The sequence below is a fragment of the Anopheles arabiensis genome, chromosome 3 (genome assembly GCF_016920715.1).
Source record: "Anopheles arabiensis isolate DONGOLA chromosome 3, AaraD3, whole genome shotgun sequence".
Lineage (NCBI taxonomy): Eukaryota > Metazoa > Arthropoda > Insecta > Diptera > Culicidae > Anopheles > Anopheles arabiensis.
The window spans coordinates 41,032,821-41,058,652 of record NC_053518.1 but is presented as its reverse complement, the minus strand read 5'-3'; the positions used below and the strand labels follow the sequence as shown (position 1 = coordinate 41,058,652).

Here is a 25,832-nt window from a genome sequence, read left to right as displayed (position 1 = left end):
ACAAAAAGCACCGAACAAGCAAAGCGAACACGGACTGCACCGCACGCCATGAATTTCTACTGATTAAGTGAAATAGAGAAAGACAGAGTGAGACAGCGAAGTAAACGAATAACAAAAAGTTAAATCGAAAAAGAACCGTTTAAAAACGTCAAAGACAAAAAAGTGTAAAGAATAAAAAAGGCCATGGAAAAGTAACCAAAGCATTGAACAATTTGAAGAAGATAAAAACCTGCCACCAATAGAAGAATGAAAGAAAAAAAAGGAAAAAATGCAATAAAAAACAATATAACTAACATTGAATTGTTACTGGCGCTCGGCGGAAAGAAAAGAAAAGAGCTGACGCACAGTACAACAGAAAATCAAAGCAAACAAAACCAAAGAACATGAACAACACAAACACCGGAGCAAGAAAATAGAAAGAGAGTCAAACATACCTACCGACGGAAAAAGGGAGCTATTGAAATAATAAAAATAAATATAAATGTTATTTACCGGATGCCACCAAATGTGCACCTGAGCGGAATAGTTAATGTGGCTGTGTTTGTTCGTCACCGGGAGGTATGTACCGTGCCAGTGTGTCCCATGCTTCCTCGGCCCGCCGCTCCCGCTCCCGGTGACCTATGGCACACGGGTGCGAACGATAGCCCTACTGGGTTGGCGCAGAATTTAAACCATCAAACCGATCGCGCGCAGCGCAAAGAGTCCGGCTTCTCTCTTTGAAACACAGGCGACACAGTTTAAGAACCTTTTGCAACCTGTGTCGAAGGAAATTCCTTTCTGGCAATGCTGCGTTGCTGGCGGCCGCTCGGGCAAGTTTTCAAGCGTGTAACGTTCGGCAAGCGTAAAGTGCAATGCAAGAATTTGGGGAACGTGTGAACAAGTGTCCTCCGAGCGATTCATGTTCGACCGTTGTTAGTTTGATGATAAAGTAAGCCCTCAATGCATTGGAAACCTCCGATCCAACAAAAAAAACAGGAAATGGATAGTAATTGTAGATGGAAAGATGTAGAAAGTTTGTAACGAAAGTTGTTTTTAAACCCTTCAATAGTTTTACAACACTCCCTCTGATCTATCTCACTCTTCTGATTCATCAGAATTCCTCCGAGTAATGATCATATAATTAGCATCAACGTATAAATCTTCCCCACCAACGCTGGTAATGCTTGCTGTTAGTGCACACACATACACAACTGTCTTTGTAACTGTTCTGTAATTTAATGTCTCTTTTGTCGAGCTTAAAATCGGCTTCCCATTCTCAAGCGATGGAGATTCTAATTTTATGGCATCCCGACGGCCAACGCCTGAAAACTCTTCACGCGGCGCCGCAGCACGGCGACGAAGACGGTGCACAGTATCCTCAAAAATAAAGGCCTTTGTTTCTCACGGGAACACTGTCATCTTTTTTCCGGTGACAAGGGATGAATAATTAAGTACTGCTCCGTTCCAACCGTTCCATGCGCTGCAGGAAGAAAAAGTTCTGAAGCACAAAACTCCAATCCACCACCAGTCTGTGAGGTGATACCGGGGAGAATCCCCCGTAGTAAGATGATAGCAGTTCGTTGCTGTTGATGATAAGAAGGATGGTGGACGAGAGTCAGGACGAGTCATAAACAAAAAAAAACGCAAACAGGAATCCCTGTACTTCATGTTTGGGCAGCGTGTAGTAGCTGCTGTACATGGGCTACGGCATTAGCAAAACAAAATATTCGTCGCAAGCGAATAAGCCATAGAAAAGCGCAATGCAAACACCCTATGCCACTTGTTTAAACTTGTTTCCGTGCAATGGCATAACGGATAGATCATCATCATAGCTGGTGTTGATGCTACCTGCTGGATCTACTACCTGGCTGCACGGAGTTTATGCAAATTTTGTCTCCCGTCTTTCATCCTTTCGCATCATACTGCTATATCGATTACATGAGCTGAATCTTTCTGCAAGTCGAACTTAGTACAGAGAGATTTCATTTGAAGTGTTAGAATAATTATTATTACGGGTGAAGGTAGATGATTACATCTTTCAAACTGTATTACGCGATAGATAAGGCTTTCAAAATTTATATTTTATATTGTTTTGTCTTTTTAATTTAAATCCGCTTGAAGTCTCTTCTGATCAAACAGTTGCAAACTCTTTTCAAAACCTTTCCTCACACAAGGATATGTATAAATGTTTAGTGTGATTTACTGTAATATTATTTACATAGATGCTAGCTGTACAAATGACTCCTAATGTATCTCGAACACTTAACGCCCGTAAACACCACGTTTCCCGAAAGTCCTTTGTACCACACGTGTCCGCGCGGAACATTCCTTTCCTATGTGTTGCACTAGTCCTTTGCGAACACCTTTTCCAATTTCCCACCTTACAAACCCGGCTAACTTGCTGTGCAAAGTTCGCAAAGTTGTCGCACCGTGCGTTAAAACTTTGCACGATAATTCTTCCTCTATTTATCTGCACCATGACACTGGGAGTCGCGAAGGGTGAGGGATTTGATAAAAATAAACGTTAAAGGTAGCAGTTGCGAAGGGATGTATTATGAAGAACCCAACCCAGGAGGCCCCACACTCCGACCAAACGCAAAGCCAGACTTCGTCTAACTTCTCGCCCTCGGGAAGGTATAAGATGCAAAATAGGAGCCACCGCCAACGAACGATTTACCAGAGTGGATGAATCGCGTAGACGACTGCCGGTAAAAGTTTATCGAAGATTTGCGTCATTATACAATGGGATGGAGAACCTGGCCCGCGTCCCCCCTAGTTTACAACGGATACCATCGTCATCCCCGTACGGTGCCCGAGGAGGACGAATTGCCGTACCATTCTCGCCGAACGCTCGGCTGAACAGTACGAAAGCCATAGATGTCTCGCGAATACTCATAAGTAAATTTTCGCCTCGTACGTGTTTGATATCGCCCGGGAAGTACTTTTAAGCTTGTCCCAATATTTTCTCCCAGCACTCGCGCCGCTACTCGGTCGTTTGCTCCGGTGGAAACTGATCATGGCCGTACTGGGAAATGGTGTCTTGGTGGCTCCCTTACAAGAGATGAAATCGAGATATCCAACTCCCAAAACTGAAGATGCCTTTTTGTTAAATGGATGAGTGCGAGAGAGTAAGAAAGAAAAAGCGGTCGAGATGCCTAGCAGGAAGAGGCAATGTTTAGAGGGCTTGAAACAAAACGGATAACGACACCAAAAGGCGATGATGACGATGGTGTGTGGTAAACCCCTTTCTTGCAAAGTAAGGTGCCATTTGCTACCACCAGTGATCCTTTATATATATCGAGGTACATGACTTTCGAGGTATCGTCCCATGGAACGTAAGTCATGAGCATAAGATTTGTCTTCAGAATCACCTCAATTCCTCTCCCACACGGTCCTTGTGCTGCTGATGCATAATTCCGACGTCGTCGGGTAAGGTGACTATGCGTCCCAGGGCGCAGTTTAGAACGCAATTTGCACGTTGTTTTATCGAAACACCCCGAAGGTGATGCTACTGTCCACGGTGGGAGGGGATGGGGAAGGAATCTCGGGAGGAAGATACAGCGGGAGAAGTATATGCATCATATCTTGGTGAATTTTTGCCTGAGACATCCCCTCGGTCCCGCAGTTTTTGATGGAACTTTTCCCTCCTTAACCAAACTCTCGCCAGGGCTTCGGGAAGGATTATTATTGCTACTAGCTTCGCTTTCGCCGTTTCGTCGGGGCATTTAGAGGCATTAAGGTGTAAAGTACAGGTATTCCGGGCACCAGGCAAAGGCACAATCTCGTCCTGTGTGTGCGCACGTTATCGTAAATAGGGATCGCACGTGGGCTGCACAAGGACCACCCAAGACCCATCCTGGAAGGTGGCGGAAGGTGTGTTGTGAGATTTTAAACTTTTCACAAAATAGCAGACAAATATCTCCCATCATCATCATTATGATTATTACGAGAGTACAGGTGGGGTGCTTTCGGCGCGAAAAACTCCAAAGGGAAGGAAAGGATCTGCAGCTGCTTGGAGGATGATGGAAAGAAAACGAACAGAACGATTCACGAGCTCTAGGGTGTGTGTTTTTGTGCATTACTTTGCTTCAGTTTTCAACTTATTTTTTCCGCATCCAAAACTTAGCGGATAAGCATAAGTAATGATCCTACTGCGCTGGTCTGGTTTGGTTTGTTGGATAGAGCCCCTGAATTATTACCACAGTCGGGTTCCCTATCCACGTTCAAATGCGGGAACTTTTGGCCAGCTAATTAAGATAGCTCTGTGGTCTGGGTTTAGGGTTTGTGGACTGCCTTTCTTCTTTCTTATCCATATGCCGAAAACTCTCATTTCCGTGCAAGATGTTTTTCTGAGAAATGGGAGAGCAAAAAAGATCTTCATTAAAATAGTACCGCAAAAAAGGTGATAATATGCTCCAGAAATGCGTTTAATCGTACCGTTTCTTACCCTTTGTCTGATGATATTGAATAGGATGGAAAAGTTCTTCTGCGTTTGGTATGGTTGCTCAACTGTACGAGAAGTAACAAACGCAGGCTATATATTATTTTCTAATGTCTGCTTTTCGGCGAGATTCGTTGAACTTCGTCAATAGTTTTTTTTTTTTGAAGACTTTATATCCGTATAAGCGAAACTTATACAACTTCATCGGAATGCTAAAATAACTATTGATTTTTGGATTTTTAGGACCTAAAACACATCGTGAAGAATAATATAATAAAGGAAACGGTTTCGACACTGGTTGACGTCTCATTTAAATAGGTTAACTGATTTTTTTTTCCACCGTCATTGTGTCAACTGTCCTTGTACCGCATGGAGAAACCACAAGCACACGCCCGAAGCTGGACTTCCAAGATTGAGTCGTTCTGCCGTGTTTATGATTCCGTGCAAGTCTCCGGCATCGGATTTACGGTTTTTAATGCTGTCCGTGTCTCCTCGCCAGAGATCTGATTATCAGCTCAACCACTCACAAGCACCCCTCAATAACGATAACCTCCAGCCAGCCCGACGAGAACGCATGTAGATAGTTGCACACGAGTGTTCTCCCTTGCACCGGAAACGAAGCGATCTCCTCGTCTCCACAAACCTTCGAAAGGACACAAACACACAAAAGAATCATATTAAACTTTCCATTAACCGGCCGTTTCCATATCGTTACTTTCATCGCATCCCCCAGACATACACACACACACACACGGAAGAAGGCGAGAGAGGGGGGTGTGAATGGCAGAAATGAATGACAAAAAAAGAAAAGAAAATTCAACGCACTTGACTTGAGAGAGGAAAGGATTGGGCAGGCTTTTGCGCGCTTGCCTGCTGTCTGTCGAGTTGTCTTGTGGTTGCCTGGTGCCGAACCAGAAAGGCTTAAGGGGAGTAAGGAGTGACAGAGTTTTTTTTTCGTTTCTTTTGTATCTAAAGCCCCCCAAAGACTGACCATCAATGAGACAGGGAAGGTGGGGGAAAACCCCATAAAACACCAGACCGTAAACCGTATCGAAGAATTGCTGAGAAATAATTAAAATAAATCATGCCGTGAATAGCAAATGAGTTGAGTTGCAAGAGTCTGATTGTTTCTGCCTATGAAGAAGGTCTTTTTTTATTATCCTATTTTATCCCTGTCCAAGCGAAAATTCACAGAAGAGAGCCGAGTGTCACTTCTGTCCCGTTGTATGTTCCCCGAGACAAACGATTCCTGACGTCGACGTAGCCTCATGGCTTTCAATTTTCACATTGTGACATTGTTGTCATCCAACAATAGAGGGAGGGAGAGACAGAGGGGTGCAAATGCAATGCATAAATGTTTTTCTTTTTAGTGTCACACAAACAGGACAACATTTGCGGTTAAATGCGCTCATAATGTATGCATGCGCACAACGGCACGGTTTGGGCTGTGTGCTTTTGCTGCTGCAAATCGGGGTTCAAATTGCTCAATTTTTACAACACACGAACAGGTTTGATGAAACAATTTATATAAATGGCAAAATAATGTACAGTTTAATTAGCAGAAGAAGCTAAGCTTTTTGTTTGCAAAATTACCTTCACGCACTGCACGAATCCATTAGATTCAAGTGCATAAAATACACACTGCACGGCTTATCATTGCAAGAAATCCCCTGAACCGTGCCAACCATTTCTCCTCATCATCTACTCCATAAATTACAAACCTGCCCGGCCGACGGGCTAATGGTAGCTGGGGGGAAAACCGTTGTTCCAGCAAATCAATCCCCAACTTTGGATGGGGTAAATCTGGCCCCGAGTCTGAGTGCGGCGGGAATTTATGACTTTTTCGCCCATAATTGGTTGCGCACCTATGAGCCGGCTGTCGACACACGGCTGTCTGTGCGCTGTTAATCTTCCAGCCGTCCACTTCCAATGGAGCCGAAAATACTCCGAACTGTAGACGCTGGTGCTGCTGCTGCTGCTTCTGCTGCCGGTGCAGTTATAATTGTTTCCGCCCGTACACAATACATTTTGCGCTGTGCACATCTGTACGGGCGCGAGTGCATCCACACCAGGCACCAGGCTTGACGTTTATGGACTTTCGCAGACACTGTAATGGCCGCGAACGAATTCCAAAACGAAATGATGTGTGCAGAAACCCGCAAAGGGTGGTTCCCCGCGACAGGGGAGGGTACGAGTTTCGCTGATTGTTGTTTATTTTAAAATTTCACGCTGAATTAGGCCAATAAAATAATAGACAATTACTTTATTTCCTTCTTGCCGTGCGTGGCCGTGGAATCTCCTCATCACAAGCCCCGGTCGGTGCCGAGGTTTTTTTTTATGAGCCCATATTTCAACACATTTTACGACTCTTCTTAACACATTTTCTCAATTCGTTTTTTTTTCTTCTTCTTCTCTCTATCTCCCTCCGCAGGTAAGATCCCACCACTATTGCGAAGACGTCGCTCGGCACCGTTGCGCAACAACACCGTTTGCATCTTCATTGCAGTGCCGGTGCAATTCATAGCTCTTTTACTTTGGGCTGCCACGGTACGGTAAGCGCGTGGAATGAATGCGAGTGGATCGGCGATGCACACGAGCGACACACCGAGACACCGGAAAGCTTCGTAGGGAAGAACCGGTGCAGTGCATAAGCCGGCCGGGAAAGGGGGGGAATATTTAAAGAACCGCCACAATGCAATGCCTGAGAACTTATCAATATCAACATCCCAGTTTAACCAATAACGCTTGAAAAAATATGTTATCGGCCGTGTGTGTGCGCGCTTGTTCGTGACACAGCTGATGTGTGTGTGTGTGTAAGTGCAAAACGGGAAAAGAAAGAAGCGTGAAGGAGGCTGGCCATTTTGCGGCAGGCATAATGTGCATAGTGGCGTACATAATGAATTTTAAATTTTTCGGTACCTTCATATTAGATGCGAATTGATGTTTTATCAGCAGTACGAGCCTCTTCACGCCACTTCCCTTCCCGCACATCCATTTATGTGCAATTGCAATTGCGCTGGCGATGCAGGGGAAGCCCGGTGCATAATGAAGTTTGGGCGCAGATACTTTGCAGCTCATTCGGCAGCTGCAATTTTTCGGTGAACAATTTTCGGTGCTTCGGTTTCGGTGTTGCTCTGCTCTATGGATACGACGCAACCGTTCTTTTAACTCTTTTGCCCCTGTCCCCATAATTGGTAGGCTGATGATCATACTGTGTGGAGAGGCTATCAAAAACTGTTGACCTTCACCTCGCACACATTAGCAGGCACCTCGCCTCTATGAGAGACACAAAAGTAGCAATAGTTTGGCTTTTGTTGGTGGAACCGTTTGTTTGGGGAGGGAAATGCAGTTGCGCTGCTACATTGCAAACCAAACATAAGCCCCCCCAAAAAGTTTGCCCGGTTTAATGTGAATAAACATTAAGCGTTTGGTGGTTGGTGGGCCCATCACCGTTATTAATGATGGGTTCGTGGTTGCGCTGCCGTGCAGCAAATGCACGAAAATAATAAATTGAATAATGTAATTAAAGTGTTATGAAGCCATAAAATTGAACACTCGATAAGTTTTGATTAGCATATAAATTATCCGGCTCGTTCACTTCACCAGGGTTGGGGTGTGGTGAAAGGGTTTGGTTGGATGTGGAAATGATGGTTGGATGGTGAAACAGCTGAAGCAGTTAGATCAAAATTTTGAATTTTCAAAATTTGCGCATTTAAAAACATTGTTTTTAATTTTATTCTATCATTTTTAGCTAATTTTGACGTTCAGGTTTTATCTTAGTAAAAAAACTAATTTTCGTTAAGCAATTCCATGAACATTTTTCAAAGCTTTTCATCGCAAGAATCTTCTCTTTATTAGCATCCTTTTCTGTTTTTAAACGTTAGTAAGTTAGCGGTCTTTACAATATTACAATGGGTCAAGTCAAGTTACAAGTCAAAGATGTCGTCATCTTTACTCAGTTAAAGCGTTGTCTGAACTATATTTTGTTATGACACTAAACACGGTGAGACTTGTGCTTATCGTAGCTGATTATTATTGTCTGTAATTTATTTGTCTATTTTTAAATTCAAATTTGCATGACAAGGACACTGCTAAAAATACCAAAAATAGTGTGACAAAATATAAGAAACCTTGTACACTCAATGCCTACACCTCTAAAGGACAGTTATTCTTCATAATTTACCCATGCAAAATGTATGTCAACTATTGTTCATCTCTTTCGGCATTCGTTCCTTGCCATGTCAGCCAATAAATCCCTCCCGAAGCTCAATAAATTGCATTTCGTTCAAAGAGTTTCCTCCCCCATCTGACATGCTTTCCAAGACCCAATACCAAAGTGCGTACCTTTCTGCCCCATTTGTCACATTCGGTGTGCGCTCTGCGCGACAGTTGATTTTTCACTCCTTACCGGCGGGTTGCGGGGTTTAAATAAATGTTTTTGCACCGATAAAAACGGACGCCTTTCGACGATTCAATTACTATGTGCGCTGCTTTCTACCAAGCCAGCATACGACCTCCGCCCGCCCCGTCTAGCAGCAAGCGCTGGGCGATGATGACAGCTCTCAAACAATGGTCAATTGAAGTGATGTCATCGTTTCCTTGTGTGCCTGCTGCCGCGTCGAAGAACATCACCGGCAACATTATATTTATGCGCGCCCAGCGCGACGACACGGTCGCCGCCATCACCACCACCCACCACCGCCGCCTCGCCGAAAACGGAGGCAAAAGTTTATTTATGCAAAATTTTGCGAAATTCGCATTTGCTGACAAAGAGGGCAAAGAGGGATGGTTTTAACGGGGGATTGGTTTATTCTTTTTCTCTGCTCCTTTTTCGTTGACAAGACGCCTCTGACGCAGCGGTAGCATAATGTTGTTGCTGATGTTTAGTTGTGTGGCATACGAAATAGAAAGAAATCAGAAGGGAACAAATCATTCCACGTGTAGTAACTCCCTCTGCAGGTCGAAGAACTTGCCCGCCCGACCTGGTTACACGAAGAATATGTCCCCGTTTTGCAAGCAAAGGCAAGCAAAAAAAAAATCGACGGACGATCATCGCCAGTGCCGCATTATGAAGTCGATGTCAAGTATTTTGATTTTATTCTCCCTCGTTATTTTCGTACCCGCGGCCCGGCGGGGGTTACCGGTGTGTTGCGTACACCAGTCAGAGGGAGCGCGCCCCCAGAGGGGCAGGAAGGCTAATCAAAATTTTGCTCTCGCTTTATTTATCTTCCCGCGCATCCCAATCATAACTCTATCAATCTTCTGTCAGGCGGAGGCAACTTTTTCGAGCGAAAGCCGGCCGCGAATTTATTCCACCGCAGCAGCACAAAGCCCTCGGAGATAAGGAGACGGGGGCCGTCCCGTCGCACATTTGTTTGCGCGTGCTTTCCTTTTCGATGCCCAACCATTTATGCTCAATTTATGCTCTGTGTCTTTGCGAAGGGTGCACGCGGCAAAGACACGACACAACGGTTATTGTGGCTTGTCCTTTTTTTATGTGTGCCTTTTTGCGGTTTTTTTGTTCACGCTACCTTTGCCTTGCCTGCGCTGTGTGCTGATTTTCGGTGAAGCCATCCTTCACGAAACGAAACGGCAGGGATTTGACAGAAGCGACGTCGCGTCAACCAGCAGGAGGGAGTTCATCAGTGTATTCCAATCGATTGACAAATCCTTCTCCGCTACTGCTGCTGCTCCATTCGTTCTTTGCCTACGTTTTACCTGGCTGTGTTCTCATCATTATCAACACCATCAGTGTCACTACCGGGGCAGAAGATGAAGATGTTCGTTCGGTGGCGCGCGCGAGCTCGCTCGCTTTTTGCATGCCCACCGTTCTTGGCAGCCGAGCTGCGGGAGCATCTAAGAGATCTGATTTGTGCGCTCTCACACCACCGTCTCATTCGTTTATCCACCATTTGTCAACCATTTGTGGCGGTACGCGGTAGATTGACACGATGTCATCACTTTTCGGTCGATTTTTGTCACCCATCTTCCGTGTGATTCGTGTGGTGCGCTGATGTGGGCCTTCGCGGGTCTGTGAGTTTTGCGGTTGCGTTTTTGTCATCAATCTTATCAGCGTGCTGTCGCTCTAATCCCGGCATCTTTGCAAAGTCTATAGAACTTTTGTCTTGTGATTTTTTTTTTTGTTGTCAGAGAACTTCTACATTGTCTTGTTTACAAGTCGTTTTTTAATGAAGTTATGCTGGTTGAAAATTCGAATAGAAAGGAAACACTGTTGAAATCCAGATGGTAACATATTTAACCGTCAACTTCGTTCAGAATTGATAAGATCTTATATATTCTATATTTTAAGAGGCGTTTAGCTCTTTTGATTTTAGGCATAATGGGTATTTTAATAAATATTTGATCATTCCTTTCTGATATTAGAACATGTTAAGATGCCGAATAGGAGACTGTTTGTTGAATTCTATCGCTATTACTTTTTACTTAACAATTTTTGTAACTATTTTGTAGAACAATTTAAGGATTTTGCTGAGTATTATCACAATTTCCGTTTTTTTAAATCATTAACATAATCAGCATCAAAATAAACATAAAATATAGATAAACAACTAGCAAAAAGTCTTCCACAATGTTTGCGATGCTTGAAGCAAATAAATCATAACAAATAACAGACGCTATCACTATGTTAAGGCTTCTAACATGCTATCCAACTTCACCGTCATTCTATTAGCATTTAAAAAAAAACATTTATCCACTCGTTGCATAACTACACCTCCAACGTCCATCTCCTCCTTCACTACGTACAATGTTCTTATCCGGCTAGCCGATTGACTCATTCAGACATTCCATTTAAATCAAGTCCGCGTCATCAAGCCCAGGACGGCGCTCCATTCCGAGCTCCCCGACGCGATATGGGACACACACGCTCGCTGGATTTAGCAAACACCACCCTTTACCCCGTTCCACGTACGGTTCGCGATATCACATTTCCCGCGAAATCGACGGCAATCGACCACGGACAGTGGCACCACTACCGTTCGCTTCCTAACCCTTTTCCAGCGTAGCTTCCCTCCCTAGTATGTGGCGTATGTACCACCCTCTCTTGTTCTCTCTCCCATTCTCTCTATACTCGCGAATGGATGGCACGAAGATAGTGAGGTTAAGATTGTCCCGCGCACAATACAAGCATAAATAAAGATGTCAGCGTTCTGTAATTAACAATATAATAGAGATTTCGATACATGACATGAATTTCTGAACCTGAACACACAATAATAATCACCGCGCACATATAGCCGGTGGTTTCCCTCCTTCTCTCTCTCTCTCTCCCTCCCATCAACATTTCCTTGGTGGGACGTTGGTGGAGACTCCGTAGCACCCACTTTCCTGGAACCGCATACAAACATAACCGTATGGTCGACTCCTGGTCACGGCACCAAACGCTAAATAGAAGAAGGAGGCGCACTGTTTCATGTATGAGTTTCTATGTTTGTGGGGTTTATATTTGTGTATGTGTGTGTGTGTGTGGGGCAAATAAATAATTTTAATCAACCGACAACGACCGTTCTGTCAACCAGTGGTGTGTTGCTGTCGTCTCCAAAGGGGTTGGATAACTAGTTTTGCTCCCGAGCCAGCCCTACACACTCGAGTCCTCACACACATCGAGCAAATGGTGGCGAACGTTGATATGTGCGCACTGTCTACACAAATCGGCACACCGAGTCGTTCCAAGCGAATGGCGGCCGAACCGCACCGGCGGTACCATTCACAGTAACAGAAATAAACCATAAATAATCAATGTATCAATATGTATATTAGCAACGAATGGAGCATTGTTTCAACTCGTGTCCCCGCTCGCTACTTGCTGCTAGTGACACTGCACGACGGATAGGTCTATCGATTCGCTGAAATCTTTCGCGCGTACACACTCACACACACACACACACACATATGCACGGTTGTCTGGGCATAGCCCCTTCCCGTAGGGCGCACTATTTCAACCCTAGCATGTGCGAAGTAGCGGTGCTACTAATTGCAGGCTGTTTTGGCCGAGGATAAGGAGAGGAAAGATATTTCAATAAACAGGTACCTAATATTCGTGTGGCGATACATAATCCCGTCGAGTTGGACGCACTATCCTGACCTAATCTCGTGAGCCAGACATGTTTTCTGCGAACCAAAAACAGCAATGAAAGACATCCAGTTCTTGTGGGTGTAAGGAACGGTGTGGTGAATCATGTATTCTTCTCATGGAAAAGCTTTCCTTTCAACCGCTCGGCACACGGCATTCTGCCCATCTGCCGACCTGTTTTATATTGTTGCAAAGACAAAGCATAAGCAATTCGACACAAAAAAGGGGTCGCGGGTACTTTCCAATGGTTCCCATCTCTCTATTCCGTTTCAATTATTTCACGTCTATTATTTTCATCAATTTATTACAATGTCGTGGAATTCGTGGCGTTGGTGTGCACGATTTCGCCGAGAATTAATGCTTCTCCAATCGGTAATCAATTAATTTCGACGAAGCGGCAATTTCTCATCGCTTCTGTTCTACCTGCTCCCATCTCGCCATTAAGAGCTAGAAGAGAAATTGAACTGTAGACTCATATTAATCATACCGTGCAGTCTTGTTGAAAACGATACCTTTTGCACTGTTCTTCAACATTTTATTTCGCACACAAAACTATCCCACAGCAAACCAGATCTATCTGCGTCACTCCCAAGCAATGGCCAATTATGTGAGAACAATAGTGTAATGTAACAGGCCCAGCAAATGGGTTTCGCCTTCCGCAGGCGTTATTGTGTCTGTGCAAGCTCCTTTTTGGGTGGCACATCATTGCAGACAAGCTGACGAGAGTGTGCGAGAGAGAGAAGGGGAAGCACGCTTACAAGAAGCCGACAAGATGAATAAAACGAGCCTCCTCTCCCCAAGGCTCTCGGCAGCTTTTGATCACTGTCACTGCGGTAGTCAAGCTTGCAGATTATGACGCCGATTGCGTCGTGCGTAAAAGGATAACGCTGGCAACGGGGTCCACGACGATCACTCAACCGACGCCCATTGGCCCCTTTCATAGCGGCAGCGAGACCTCAGCGTGTGTTGTGTGTGTCGTTAGCGGTGACTGGCGCTGCAGCCGTCTTATCGGTCCGACAAGATCGTTCTTTTCACGCTCAGGGAACTGATGCCGCTCGCGCAAAACGGATCTCGGACACATAATTTTCATTAAAAAACAATATACCATTCAGGCTGAGGTTTGGTGCACACCGGTAGCCTTTTTGCGTCGTTCGTTTTTATATCGTTCTGATTCATTCAAAAAGATTACCCTTCTGCTCGCGCTGGAAGCGTTGTTAGTCATACAGCTGTGTGTATCTGTTGGTGGAAGAGAAGACTCTACCAGCAAAACATTTAAAATGGAAACAACCTGATCTGAAACCTTTTTCCAAAAAGATAAACAGCAAACCGTGGACGACGCCCTGGATGACTCACTTTGTAGTAGTGCTTATCGTGTAATCTACTGCCCTCGTGCGGGATTTTTTTTCTTCTTAGATATCCATCTCCCAGCTTTTTTTGGAACCTCTTTTTTTTCACTTTTATAATGGTTTGGAGTATTTCCTAAAATAAAGAAAGGACAGCTTTATCGCGTTTAAACAGATTAGTTTGGACATTGGTCAGCATTTCAATTAAGTCGAAGGTGTTACCGAAACAAACTGTGCAGCTTCTTCAGTGTGTGCCGTTGGGAAAGAGATGTGGAAAAATTAAATTGAAAAAACATCTAATCAGTCCAAAAATCCAGCAAACAGTAGCAAAAGGGAGCACATTAATTGATGAAAAATTTAAAAACATTTTCATTTGCTCAGGGAGCAGCAGCAGCAGCAGCAACAGCACAAGCGAGCACATAAATTGAATATATTTGCCACCGAAAACGAATTAAAATGTCGATGCCATGTAAAGTCGAAGACCTTTTTAACGAGCGCAGAGATAAGCGTGCAAAAAATAAGTCCTTGACAAATGTTTGCCTCCAGTGTGTGTGTAGCTCGGCCCCATCGCTTTCCGCCACGGGCTTTGTTAATCGAGCCTCCATCTATCGGGCAGCCCGAATGCCCGAGCATCAAATTATTCAAATTTTGGCAAAACGGTGTCAATTAATTCGTTTGCCCCCAGTCAAACGGTTGTCCGAAGGTGGGTTTAATCAGGCGCTTTAAACGGCCTGCTACCGGGTTTCTTCCTTCTACGGGCACAACAAAAAATCACGTCTCTCTTCTACTTCAATTATAAATATACTTTTATTGGGGAGGAAAAGAAAACAAAAACAGAGTCGAAACTGCAAAACTGCAACTGTGCGAATCTGTACACGGAAAATCAACAGTAGCTGGGGATAATCTGAACATCCTGAATCCAGAAATCCAGCAAACCTATGAGACGGGAGAAAGAGAAAGAGACAGACAGAATAAAGAGAAGGGATTGCATTTAATTATTTGCTCCGGTCCAGCACTGACAGAGCTGTTGAACATTTTAACAACCTGTAAACAACGTTATTTAACCCTCCGCAATCAATTTAATCTTCGCGCGGCATTCGTACTCCCGGCTCGATCTTTGACTTCTGGTCGTTTGGATACCGCGTTCTCAACCACCACCATACCTTCCACCGTTCAATCCGTGTGCTCCCCGTCCTAAGCGTTCAAGGGGCACATGCTGATGCAGACACCATTTATCAAGCGCGCCGGATCTTGCCGCCGACCGCCGCCGCCGCCGGACGGTGAAACGGATTTGAATTATTGGACGCAGTTGCAGTGAATTTCAAAAGGATACACAGAAAGACCGGGGGTCCGGAAGACGCTCCAAGAGCAAGACAATAACGAGGAAGCCGAACGAACCCACCAACCAACCCTACGCATTGCGCTTTTGACGCTGGGGTCGAAGCTTCCGCCGCTGCCGGCGGCTGCTGGTATATGAAATCAGCTTAGCAAAGAGCATACCCCCTTGTACGGAACTGGCCTACCGGTGTTAAAAGGCGTGGATACGGGAAGGCGTAAAACAAAGGTGAAAAGTTGTTAAACCTTTCCCCTCTTGGTTTTATCCAGCTCCGTCGTGCAGTGTGCATCTTGTTACGATGAAAAAAAAACAAACCATTTAGCGATTTGATCACGTCTCAAGCGACGAACCCCCTTCTCATCGTCCCATAATCTGGGAGTTAAAGGGTAAGCTAAACGCGCACCCACACATCTTCTCATGCGGATGGAAATGTTATTGTCCTTTGAAACAAAACATGAAATTTTCTCAAGTTGTATAATGTTTTTTTTTCATAATCTATGCTAGAAGACACTCCTCAAAAATTCGAGAACTCCATTCCAGTTCATTTTTTTCACAAATTCTTCTACAACCTCTTATCATCCGAACTTTTAATTAGAAAAAGCTACCAATTGCTAGCATATGTTCCCAGCACAGGTATTAAATATAGTTCTAGACTCTTTAGTTTGACTCTAGTTCTTACAACTTCTTATATGAATCATATTTGATCGCCAAAGAAACCCTGATATTTTTCATTTGGTTCTTCACAACTTAATATTTTGGAACTTTTAAAGAACTCAGACCTTTAGACACTAACAATTTGCTCGGAGACAACTCAATCAATAGTCATTTTAAAATCATAAAATATTAGTAATACTTTAAACTCATTTTGTTCATAAAACAAGAAGTTTTACAGATGTTTGTTTAGTTTTTCAGTAACACCCAACAATTGTGCTGCCAAACACTCCTAACTTACACCGGTCATTTGTTTCTTTTCGCATCCTCCACCAACGCGGCTGGTGATGACAGACAAATAAAATGCCTGCAATAAACTCCGCTTTATATCCACCGTCCTCAGTTATAGTGTAGGACGTTACTCATCCCGTTTTCAAGAGATTAACCACACTTCCTCAAACCGAGCACTGCCAGTGTCCCCGGAGGTAGCACTCAGTACCGTCGACAGTGGCCAAACCGTCCGCTTCGTTATTATTTATGATAATTTGAAAATTATTCAAAAAAGTATCACTCCCGCGAAAACAGAAGGTGTGTGTGTGCCTGTGTGCTCCGGTGTGGAAACAGGACAGTAAAAAGTAGAAGAACAAAAAAACGCAGGTCCCTGCAGCACTGTAAAAAAAAGCCCCCGGAATCTCAAAGAAGACTGTCCTTTTTTGTTAAGCATAGAAGCAAACAGAGTTACAAAGTAACTTGCCATAAAGCAAAGGAGCAAGTGATGATGATGATGATGATGATGATGATGGTGTTGGTAGTACCGGATCGCTTATCCCTTCCCTTTAAATTTGGGCAAGGTTCTTGTTTTTTGTTTTTGGTTTCAGTGCATATGCTGTACCTTCTTCTGTTTTTATTATCAGTATCAGTAGAGCTGCGCGTAAGAAAACCCTTCGGCAGTAGCGCGGGTCGGTCGCGATATCAGATTTGATTAATATTTAAATCACCCCGGCTTCCGCGTGCATCCTTCCCCCCGCGACGCTTTACAGCCACTTTATCTGACGCCCTTCCATTTCCGTGTGCCCTTTTTCCCGTGTTTTTGTTTTAACGTCAAATCCTTTACTATACTGCGGCTGCTGTTGTTGACGCATTTGTCTTTAGCGGGCTCTTCCGCGGACACGCGGTACTTTAAACCTGCAGCCGTTTCACCTTCTAGCTTCTTGGGTCATGGCATGTCTCGAAGCGCAATGACAAAACTGTCCCAAACGTCCCGTAAAGTCTTGGAGGGTGGCTCAAGATGGTAACAATGATTCATTGACCGACGAACGAAAAGGTACTTCGTAGGCTACACGGATGTGAACCACCCGTAGGCACACAGCACGGCGACAGTCGGGCCCGTTTTTTTATTTTAGTTCTATGAATGAGTGTGGATGTGAATGAATGCATTATTCATTCAAATCCGTTTTGGGTGTGATTTTTTTTCTCTCCACCATACTCAAACCATCGAAAGCATGGCAGGATGGGTTTTCACTCCGTCCCTATCATTACACAGGGAGGAGAGCTTAAAATTACTCATTTCCACTGCACGAATTACACACGAACCACAGAGCCATCTCGTTTCCATTCTCGGTTGATTAAGGTCGTACAACAAATCACACAGCAACGGTCATGGAGGGATGATTGAATCAGTACCTGTAAAAATCACCCCCACCACCTCCCCTTCCATGGGTTGGGTATGTCCACCTTTTTTTCCTTCTAGCGGGGTCATACTAATACACAGCTCCGGTTTGCTGCTTGACGTCAAAAGAAAACATTGATGACGGGATAAATCAAGCGTTGAAAGGGAGCAGGGACTTGGAGGATAGTAGCACCACCACAACAACAAACCACTGTCAAGTCCCGAAGGCCAGTTATAACTATAGCCGTCATCGCTCCATCAGCACCTCTCCGCTGGTGGCGGTAGGTGGTTGGGTGGTGTTCCGCTTATCGGTGCGGTACGATCGATAATTTCTATTTCACGTATGAAATCACCATCGGTCAGCGAAATACAGCAAAAGATGAAGTAAAGAGAGAAAAAACCATCGGGGAACTGGGCACCGGGAAACAAGCCGGGGGAGGGGGAAAAGAAAATAGCAAAAAAGAAACAATTTAGATTCGATAGGATTTCCCCAGGAATTTGTTGCAGGAAGCATTCGGTAGGAAAGCAACGGGCAAACACGGGAAGGAACCTCAAAAGAGATCAGTATAATGGATTTCCTTTCCGCCACCTACCACCTACCATTTACCGTGGTTTCCTGTTCCACGTGGTCTCTCCTCATCAGGTCAGGAACATCCAGCGCGTGCAACAAAAAAAGAGCGTAGCAAAATCAAAGCGCCCAGTATCCGTATCCGGTACGGATGCGGAAACCATCCATTTCTCCGTTGAGGATGCTGCTGCTGCTGCTGCTACGATGCTGTGAAGCTAAGCCGAAAAGAGGACGAAGATACCACCCAACACCTGCCCAACACGAAGCTCTTCAACCCGTCCCGCAATAGATAGATTCCCCCGTTTGCCGGAGAGGATGTCTTAACGGGGGGAGAGAGGGAGCACCGCCTGTAAGCCACTCCAGAGAGGCAGAGGCCGGCAGAGCAAGATTATTGATTGAGATGAGGGAGAAAAAGTTTTGAAATGTAATTACCACCGGGGTAGTTTCCGAAAGTCTCTCTCTCTCTCTATCTTTTTCTATTTCTTTCTCTCCCGCTTTGGGTTTGCATGGTTTGAGGAGTTTTCCACGCATTTTCCGATCTTTTTTCACCCAACGAGCACCACTAGCTCAATTTTCGTAAGGTTGGGATTTGTTCTGTGTTTCCTTCATCACTAGCTTCTTCAGCTTCAAAGTTGCCGTTTTTTTCTTTCTCGTCCTGCTAGATTTTGGTCTAAGAACTTGGAAACAGAGCATCACGAGAGAGAAAGGATATTTGATGATCGGATCAAAGTAAAAAAGAGAGAGAGCCCATTGATGATCGTGATGATGATGATGCTGAATAAAGTTGGCCCAAATCCAATGATTATTCCTCGTACCACATTGATGAAGTTCTTCGCTGATTTTTTTTCTGTGTGTGTTTGTTGTTTTCCTATCTCTATGATGTTGCTTATTAGTTGCTTCGATTGTTTTTGTACCATGAATTATTCGCAGTAGGAGGAAGCATTAACGGCTAGACTAGGTTCTCTGTGTTATATACCTTAATAGATAGGCAACCTTTTTATCACGCAAAAAGAGGGACGCTTCCGTTGGGAGGAGGTTCGTTTTGATTATTGAACGAAATAGTTCCACCACTAATTGCAACGAGGCGGGCAATAGCAGGACGAAGAACCATCCAGTTATTACATTATTATAAGCGCTGACCATCATTTTCCGCTCTCGTGACATTCGTAAAAGCTTTTAAACCACCAATTTTAGGGCGGGAAAGAAGCGGGTAAACCACGCTTTAAACTGATTGTGCACCTAACTGCAATCGATCTGGATGCGATTAGAGCCGCAACACGCTAAATATGCACCATATGAGTGTGTGTGTGCAAGGGGCAAGAGTCCTACTGTTGCACTGGGTTGATTGCTCCATTCGTATCTCCTTGCCTGCTTTGCGTGGTGGTGCTAGCCGTAACAAGCCACTACCATTACGCCCAACAAACGGCTACTAGCGCTGACCACCATCGGGGTTCCCAGGACCGCTTCTCGGACACCTTCGGGCGTTGGACAGGATGGATGAATAAAAGCGATTTTTATCAGCCGAACACTTCGTGTGGTGACAGCAAATGACTGTCATCATTGAAAAATGTGTTCCCTCGGTGCATTGGTGGAGGGTATCCCTTTTTGTTTTCGCTACTCCTGCCTGTCACCAAAGCACCATCAATTTTCCCAAACCTGCAACAACACCGCCGTCGATATCGTTGCCTTCTTTCCCGTACAACGCTGGAAGCCATTTACTGTTCCACGGTAAGACCACGTATGTCACACGAGAGATAAGTTTGTGCTGGGTTAGGGAATGGCATGATTTAACCCGGCCAACGACAGCGACTGAAACTGGCAGCAGAGCGCGCACAAGTGAACATAACATTTCATACTGATACGGCCAAATGGCCGAATAAGTAAAAACAAACAATCCGTACACACGCCGCACTGGTTGGGGAAGGGATGGAAATGCCTTTTAAAAGCAAGGGAAAGGGCGTGCGGGTGCGGGTGGTACTACAGGGCGGCTCTTAGCGGTGACACACACAACAACAGAGGTGACAGAGCCAAATACATTTATTTTTCTATTTTTTACCACCTGCACCTGCACAAGATAGAGAGACTATGGGGGAGCGCTGTGTATGGATTGTTGGTTTCCTTTTTTTGAGTTTCTTTCCTCAAATACCTTGCTTTTTTGTACGTCCAGTAGTGTACAGCGGATGTGTAGACTATAATTATGCAGATAAACCCTCTCGCTCTCTTTTAGTACACAAAAAACCCTTCATAGGAACTGACCTTCTACCCGGTCTAGGCCGACAGGAATAAAAAGAACTAATGTTTTGTTTGTCCTCTCCACCGTGGCAAACGGTAATGAAGCTAGGAGGGTAGTTGAGGAAACTAAGGGCTGTGTATTGCGCCATTCAAATGGGTCAACACGGTGATGGACGACAGACACGGGCATTGGAGTTGATCTAAAAACGCTGCCAGCGCCTCATAACGTTAAAATGATATTAAAACTATGTAAACACTTTCCTGTGGCCCGGAAGAAAAAGGAGCATAGAACCAGAGCTGAGGAAGGGAATTATTAACGATCCAATTTTCCCGTACGGAAAACGTACATTAAAATGTTGGTTTTGTTGTGTTTTTTTTCTTCTTCTATGATTTCCTCCTTTTTTCGCTAATTCCTCCATTATGATTACTTTCATAGCTTATGCAGTGTTGGTGTTTTTCGTTTAAATTGTTTGTGTTTCATTTTAATGTGGCATTTTAAAGCTTTTGCTCTTTTTTGTCTTATGTCACATTCTTTTTTATGCATTTTTTTATACAGTTTATGTAGTTGATAATATTTATCATTTTAAATAGTTTTTTTTTGTTTTCTCTGTTCATCATTAATTATTTTCAAAGCTATGTGTCAATACTTATTACCGTAAACTGTTTATTTGTTATTAACTATACAACAATAAGGTTCATTTTTGTTTTCTCCAAATTTATGTCATTTTTTGTCGCTATTAGACACGTCTCTTCCGTATAATTTCTTATGTATTGCATTAATTCAGACCTGATTTTTGTAACATGTAACTTTATCATTTTTATCAGAATATTTATTTACTCCTTCAAGTACTCATTTGTTTACCTTAGAATGCCTCTCAGCCTACATACAAATATAATGTGAGTTGTATTAAACTATACATTATTAACTACACACATCAAACAGAAATTTATATACATTTTTCAAACGAAATGTATAATTTATTATTTTTTTTATTGAAAAAATCCTTTTAAACCATTAAACTTTGATTCGCCATCTACTGTTGTTTGTTGTTTCGCGCCCAACCAATGCACAAATGCACAGTTATTGCACCGAATGCTGCACCCAGCTGTAGCGCGCCACGGGGTCAAAAGATCATTGTCAGCAACATTTGTTACGCTAGCTATTGAATACCAGAACAGCGAGCAACACAGAGACATTTGAATTCAAGAACCAACGCGTTCTCTTGAAGAGCAGGGAAACAGATTCAAACAGCTTCATTGTAGATAGTGATCTCGTTTGCATATAAAAAAGATAGGTTTTTTTGGCAAGTAGCAACAGTTTTCCTACTCGCAATTCAATCAATTTTATTATACTACTATACTCATATCACACCATACGGTCTAATCGTCCTTCCAAGTCTCTCTAATCAACTCCCGATGTTTCTTTGCAAAAATACCTTTAAAAACAGAATAACTTGCCTTCCGGCAAGAGGACAATGATCCGTAATTTTGTTTTTTGTATGCATGCTAAAAACCATCCTATATGCTCGCTTTCCCCTTCACATTAAAGCTATCATCCATACAATGCTGTAAACGGTTTTATTGGAAAATCATTTTCTTGTTGCTGGCTTGAGCGTTTTCGAAATCAATTCTTCCTATACTCGGTTCAATCTTCTAGCGTGCCCCCTTTTTTGTATGTACCGAAGGAAATGGCAATCAAATCTCTTGTCTTGTTGCCTCCGCCTTCGAACCGAAGGAGAGGGTATCGTCCATTCAAAGATTCCTATGACATGCTGCTCGCTTCGCTTGCCTTGCGGGGGGCGGCTAACATTGTCGCCTTAAAATTGTCGCCATAAGCAAGCGCACACAATACACAACATTACCGATCACCGAAGATGATGACATCGATCGATTTTCATACTCTCCCGCCCGCTTAGAAGCGCACAAGTGCGAATGATAGTGTGCAATTCCAAGCAAACGCGCTTCATTTATATGACCAGCACCACTGAGCAGGCAGGAGGAGCGAGTGATAACAGCGAAAATGACTTCTCAGCCTTCCCTCCCCAGGCTGACTGTTTCATGGTGTGTGTGTGTGTGTGTATTGTGCCATTTTACATTTTCTACGACCCATGAAAGAGGACCGACAAGAAAATCATCTCCAATTATCACTCACACTTCTTACCCGACATCTTACGCGCCCACCATTATGTCGCTGTGGTAGATCCTTCGGTGGAAAACGGGGACAATACCACACCAGCAACAGCAGCAGCTTCTCTCGACGGTGTGTGTGTATGTGCCCGCTCTGTCCCCTGCTCTGCTCTGTCCAAAAAGGCAAACGAATCGTTTGTTCGCTTCTAAACGATAAGACGAACGGGAAGAAGTATCTCGCACTTGGTGTCTGGGTGAGGCATTTTTTTCTCTCTCGCTAACGTTTACTACGCCTCGAAACAGTCGTATTTATTTTTTATTGTTATTTTTATACTGTTATGCAAATTAAAATTGAAGAAAATGCTAAACGTCATTTACTTTTACAACTTGTTGTATCTTGCCCGCCAGGGCCATCATTTCGCCGCTGTACACAGGACGACGGACCCTCGGTTACTTCATCCCTCCGACATCCGAGACCTGCTCTCTTTGGTTTCGCACATTTTGGTCACATTCTTTTTTAATTTTTAAACACATTCCGCAAGCACATTCCACGAAGAAAGGGGGAAGCGGGTACTTTTATTGTTCTGCTGTTGTTGTTGTACCACAGTTTTGGGGCTCAATCGGGGTGTTATCCCTTTTGTTCATTCATTACCTGTTACGCATTGTTTGCTTGTGTCATTTCACTTTCTTTCTGTTTTGCCCAGATCTGTTGGTCTTATCTGCTCCGGGTCGGTGGAGTTCCATTCGTTGGGCTCTAACATCTTCTTTTCAAAAACAAAACGGAAAGCAAGCAGGCAGTTTGACCTGTTTTGATTATCTTTAAATTAAAATGATTATTACACTCCTCATACGAAGGACAGCTTCGTGTCCTTTTTTCCCTTAATGTCCCGCGGATCGTTGATACACACAATTAGACACATATTTGCATACCAAAAGGGTGGTCATTTCTCCCAAGGTGCTGCCCCCCATCAGCATTATGGGGTCGATGTTTAATGGGGAGGAAAAATAAAAATGCAATAAATAGAATGGCTCATCTTGATCTTGTTTTTTGAATGGTTGTTTAATGTATGCTTTCTTCTCTCTCTCTTTTTACTTGCAGGAACCGGCAATACCAACACGGATGGGTCGTACAAACCCTCCTTTCTTACCGATCAGGAGCTGAAACACCTGATACTGGAAGCCGCAGATGGATTTCTGTTTGTGGTAAGTCATCGAACACACTGACAAAGCTTGCCCTTTTTTAGTCGTTTCGTTTCACTCTTTAACCTGATTTTATTTTATTCTGTGCTTGAATTAATCGTGAAGGTTTGCAACATAAGAAAGACCGCCTTGTTCAACTGTATCCTTTTGGCCTTTTAACAGCGAAAGAATGGCAAATTATTACATTAAGCTAATTACTGTTTTTACTGTTTCTTTCTACCAAGAATAATTCCATACTCGCACTGTAATGCTCTATCGTGCCTTTAAGTTTTAACTGCACCCCGAGTATCACCCCGAACTAAAGCGCGTTTTGTCTAGCAGGATGAGCAAAAGCTACTGTACAGATAATGCAACATTGAGCATGCAGCTTGCAGGACTGCAAAAAAGCGACTTAAACCGGGCAATAGACCCCGGTAAGATGAATTGTTTCTAGAGAGTAGTAGTTTTGCTCGTTTTTTTTTTTTACTTTACTGCTGGTACAGTGATCGTGCGAATTGCATACTAATTACAGCTTGCCGTACATTTTCCAACGCTTGTCCTTTTTATTTAGTTGGTTTAAAAGGAGGAAAGGAATAGCTGGCGAGACTGTCCCGTCGCATTGAATGCCTCTAACCTTTCGAGGCTTCCCGAAAGGTTAACAAAAGGTATTTTAAAACTGTATTCAAATTGGTAGACGCTGCCCCCACCCCCTCCGCAGGCAGAGGTGGACGTGTACACCACAAACGTTGCATAAAATTAGGCTAAAAGTGGCCAGTTTGAATTAAATTGATTTAAAGCACCAAGATGTAGATTGTATGGGGAAAACGACTTTCTTACAATTGTTCCCATTTCAAATAAAGTATTATCTGCAGCTTAATATTTTATTCACACTTCCGTTTCCCTGATAGTATCATTTATTATTATCTGGTTCGGAAAAGCTTACCACCCCCGAACGACGGTGGTTTGGTGATAAAAATAATTTAAATATCTCATTAAAATTCTTGCTTCTATCCTTCCTTTCCCTCCTCTATCGAATGAATAAATATTGGAAATTAAAATTCATCCAAAACTTATCATTGACTTCCCGGAATGAAATAATCCAGTGCTGTACCTACCATCACCGCCACCGGCTGTGCAGGCGAAAATGGGAGCGATGGTGAAAAGATGAGCTGGGGAAAAGTAAAGATGAACAAAATGCTAAGAATTTTCCAGCCAAAGAAGATGGCACAGAGTGTAGGAAGGATGAGCAAAGCGCAGAGGCGGAATGCTGAAGGTGTAAAGAGAAATGCAAATTTTAACGTTCAATACATATCAGTTGGATAATTTATTTATTTCGTCCCAGGCCCACCGCTTCTCTCCGTGGTAGCGGCTACATTCCACACCGGTGTATGTGTGTCTTGTTTTTCAAAGGTTCTGCACTCCCAGTTCTGCATGGGGGGGGCTGCATGCCCTCTCAGCCTTCTGCCGCAGGATTATACAACTTTGTTTCCTGCGAGCCGATGCGAGGATAATTCCATTCCACATCGAGATGTGGGGACGGTGGAACTGGAAGCGTTTCATTTCGTCAGTTCCACTACGGCCGCTACCTCCGCTACACCACCACCACCACCGAAGGTGCGAAGGTTTTCGCATTATTTATCGTCAATTAGAATGCAGCTGGGCAACGCAGGGCAAAATTACTCATTAGGCATTTTGCAGCCCTCTCTCGTCCTCACCCGAAATGCTGGACCGAGGACGGTCCACCGATCCGAAAAATGCAAAACATCTTCAACAACGGACCCGCGGGTTGCTATACCACACCGCCAAACCGGGGGGCGTCCTAAGCGGCAAAAGGAAGGCGCGGAGGTTTGCCGGTTTGCCTTGGCTCGCGTTCCATCATCATTCATTTCGGACCGTGGGCGTAAAATCGGTGGCTGGAATTGATAATTTCGCCACGCACGCACTACATTGATTAATGTATTATTTATTCGCGAGTTATCACGGGCCGAGAAGCATGGCAGGGGATGGAAGCGAACAGGGGGATGTGTTGTCCAGAGAAAGCCGGAGAGAAAATCAATGAGAAAATAAGAGACGAGCGGACCAGGTCATAGAGACTTACGAAAAAAAAACACACACAGAAGGTCCCGAGGTCTTAATTAATGCACTTTTAGGGCGGTTCCGAGGGACCTTAAAGCCCGCTCGTTAGTACACGGGTGTAAGGAAATTTGTATTGCAG

The 25,832-nt window shown here is 43.9% G+C and overlaps 1 protein-coding gene across 10 annotated transcripts in view; it reads left to right on the top strand.

Moving 5' to 3' along the window:
* LOC120899903 (aryl hydrocarbon receptor nuclear translocator homolog) overlaps window positions 1-25,832 on the top strand; it is a 196,182-nt gene that overhangs the window by 165,757 nt on the left and 4,593 nt on the right. For all 10 annotated transcript variants that reach the window (XM_040306244.1, XM_040306245.1, XM_040306247.1 and 7 more), the window contains one exon: window positions 23,538-23,641. In XM_040306244.1, coding sequence (XP_040162178.1) covers window positions 23,538-23,641 — 104 coding nt within the window. The remainder of the gene's footprint in view (window positions 1-23,537; window positions 23,642-25,832) is intronic.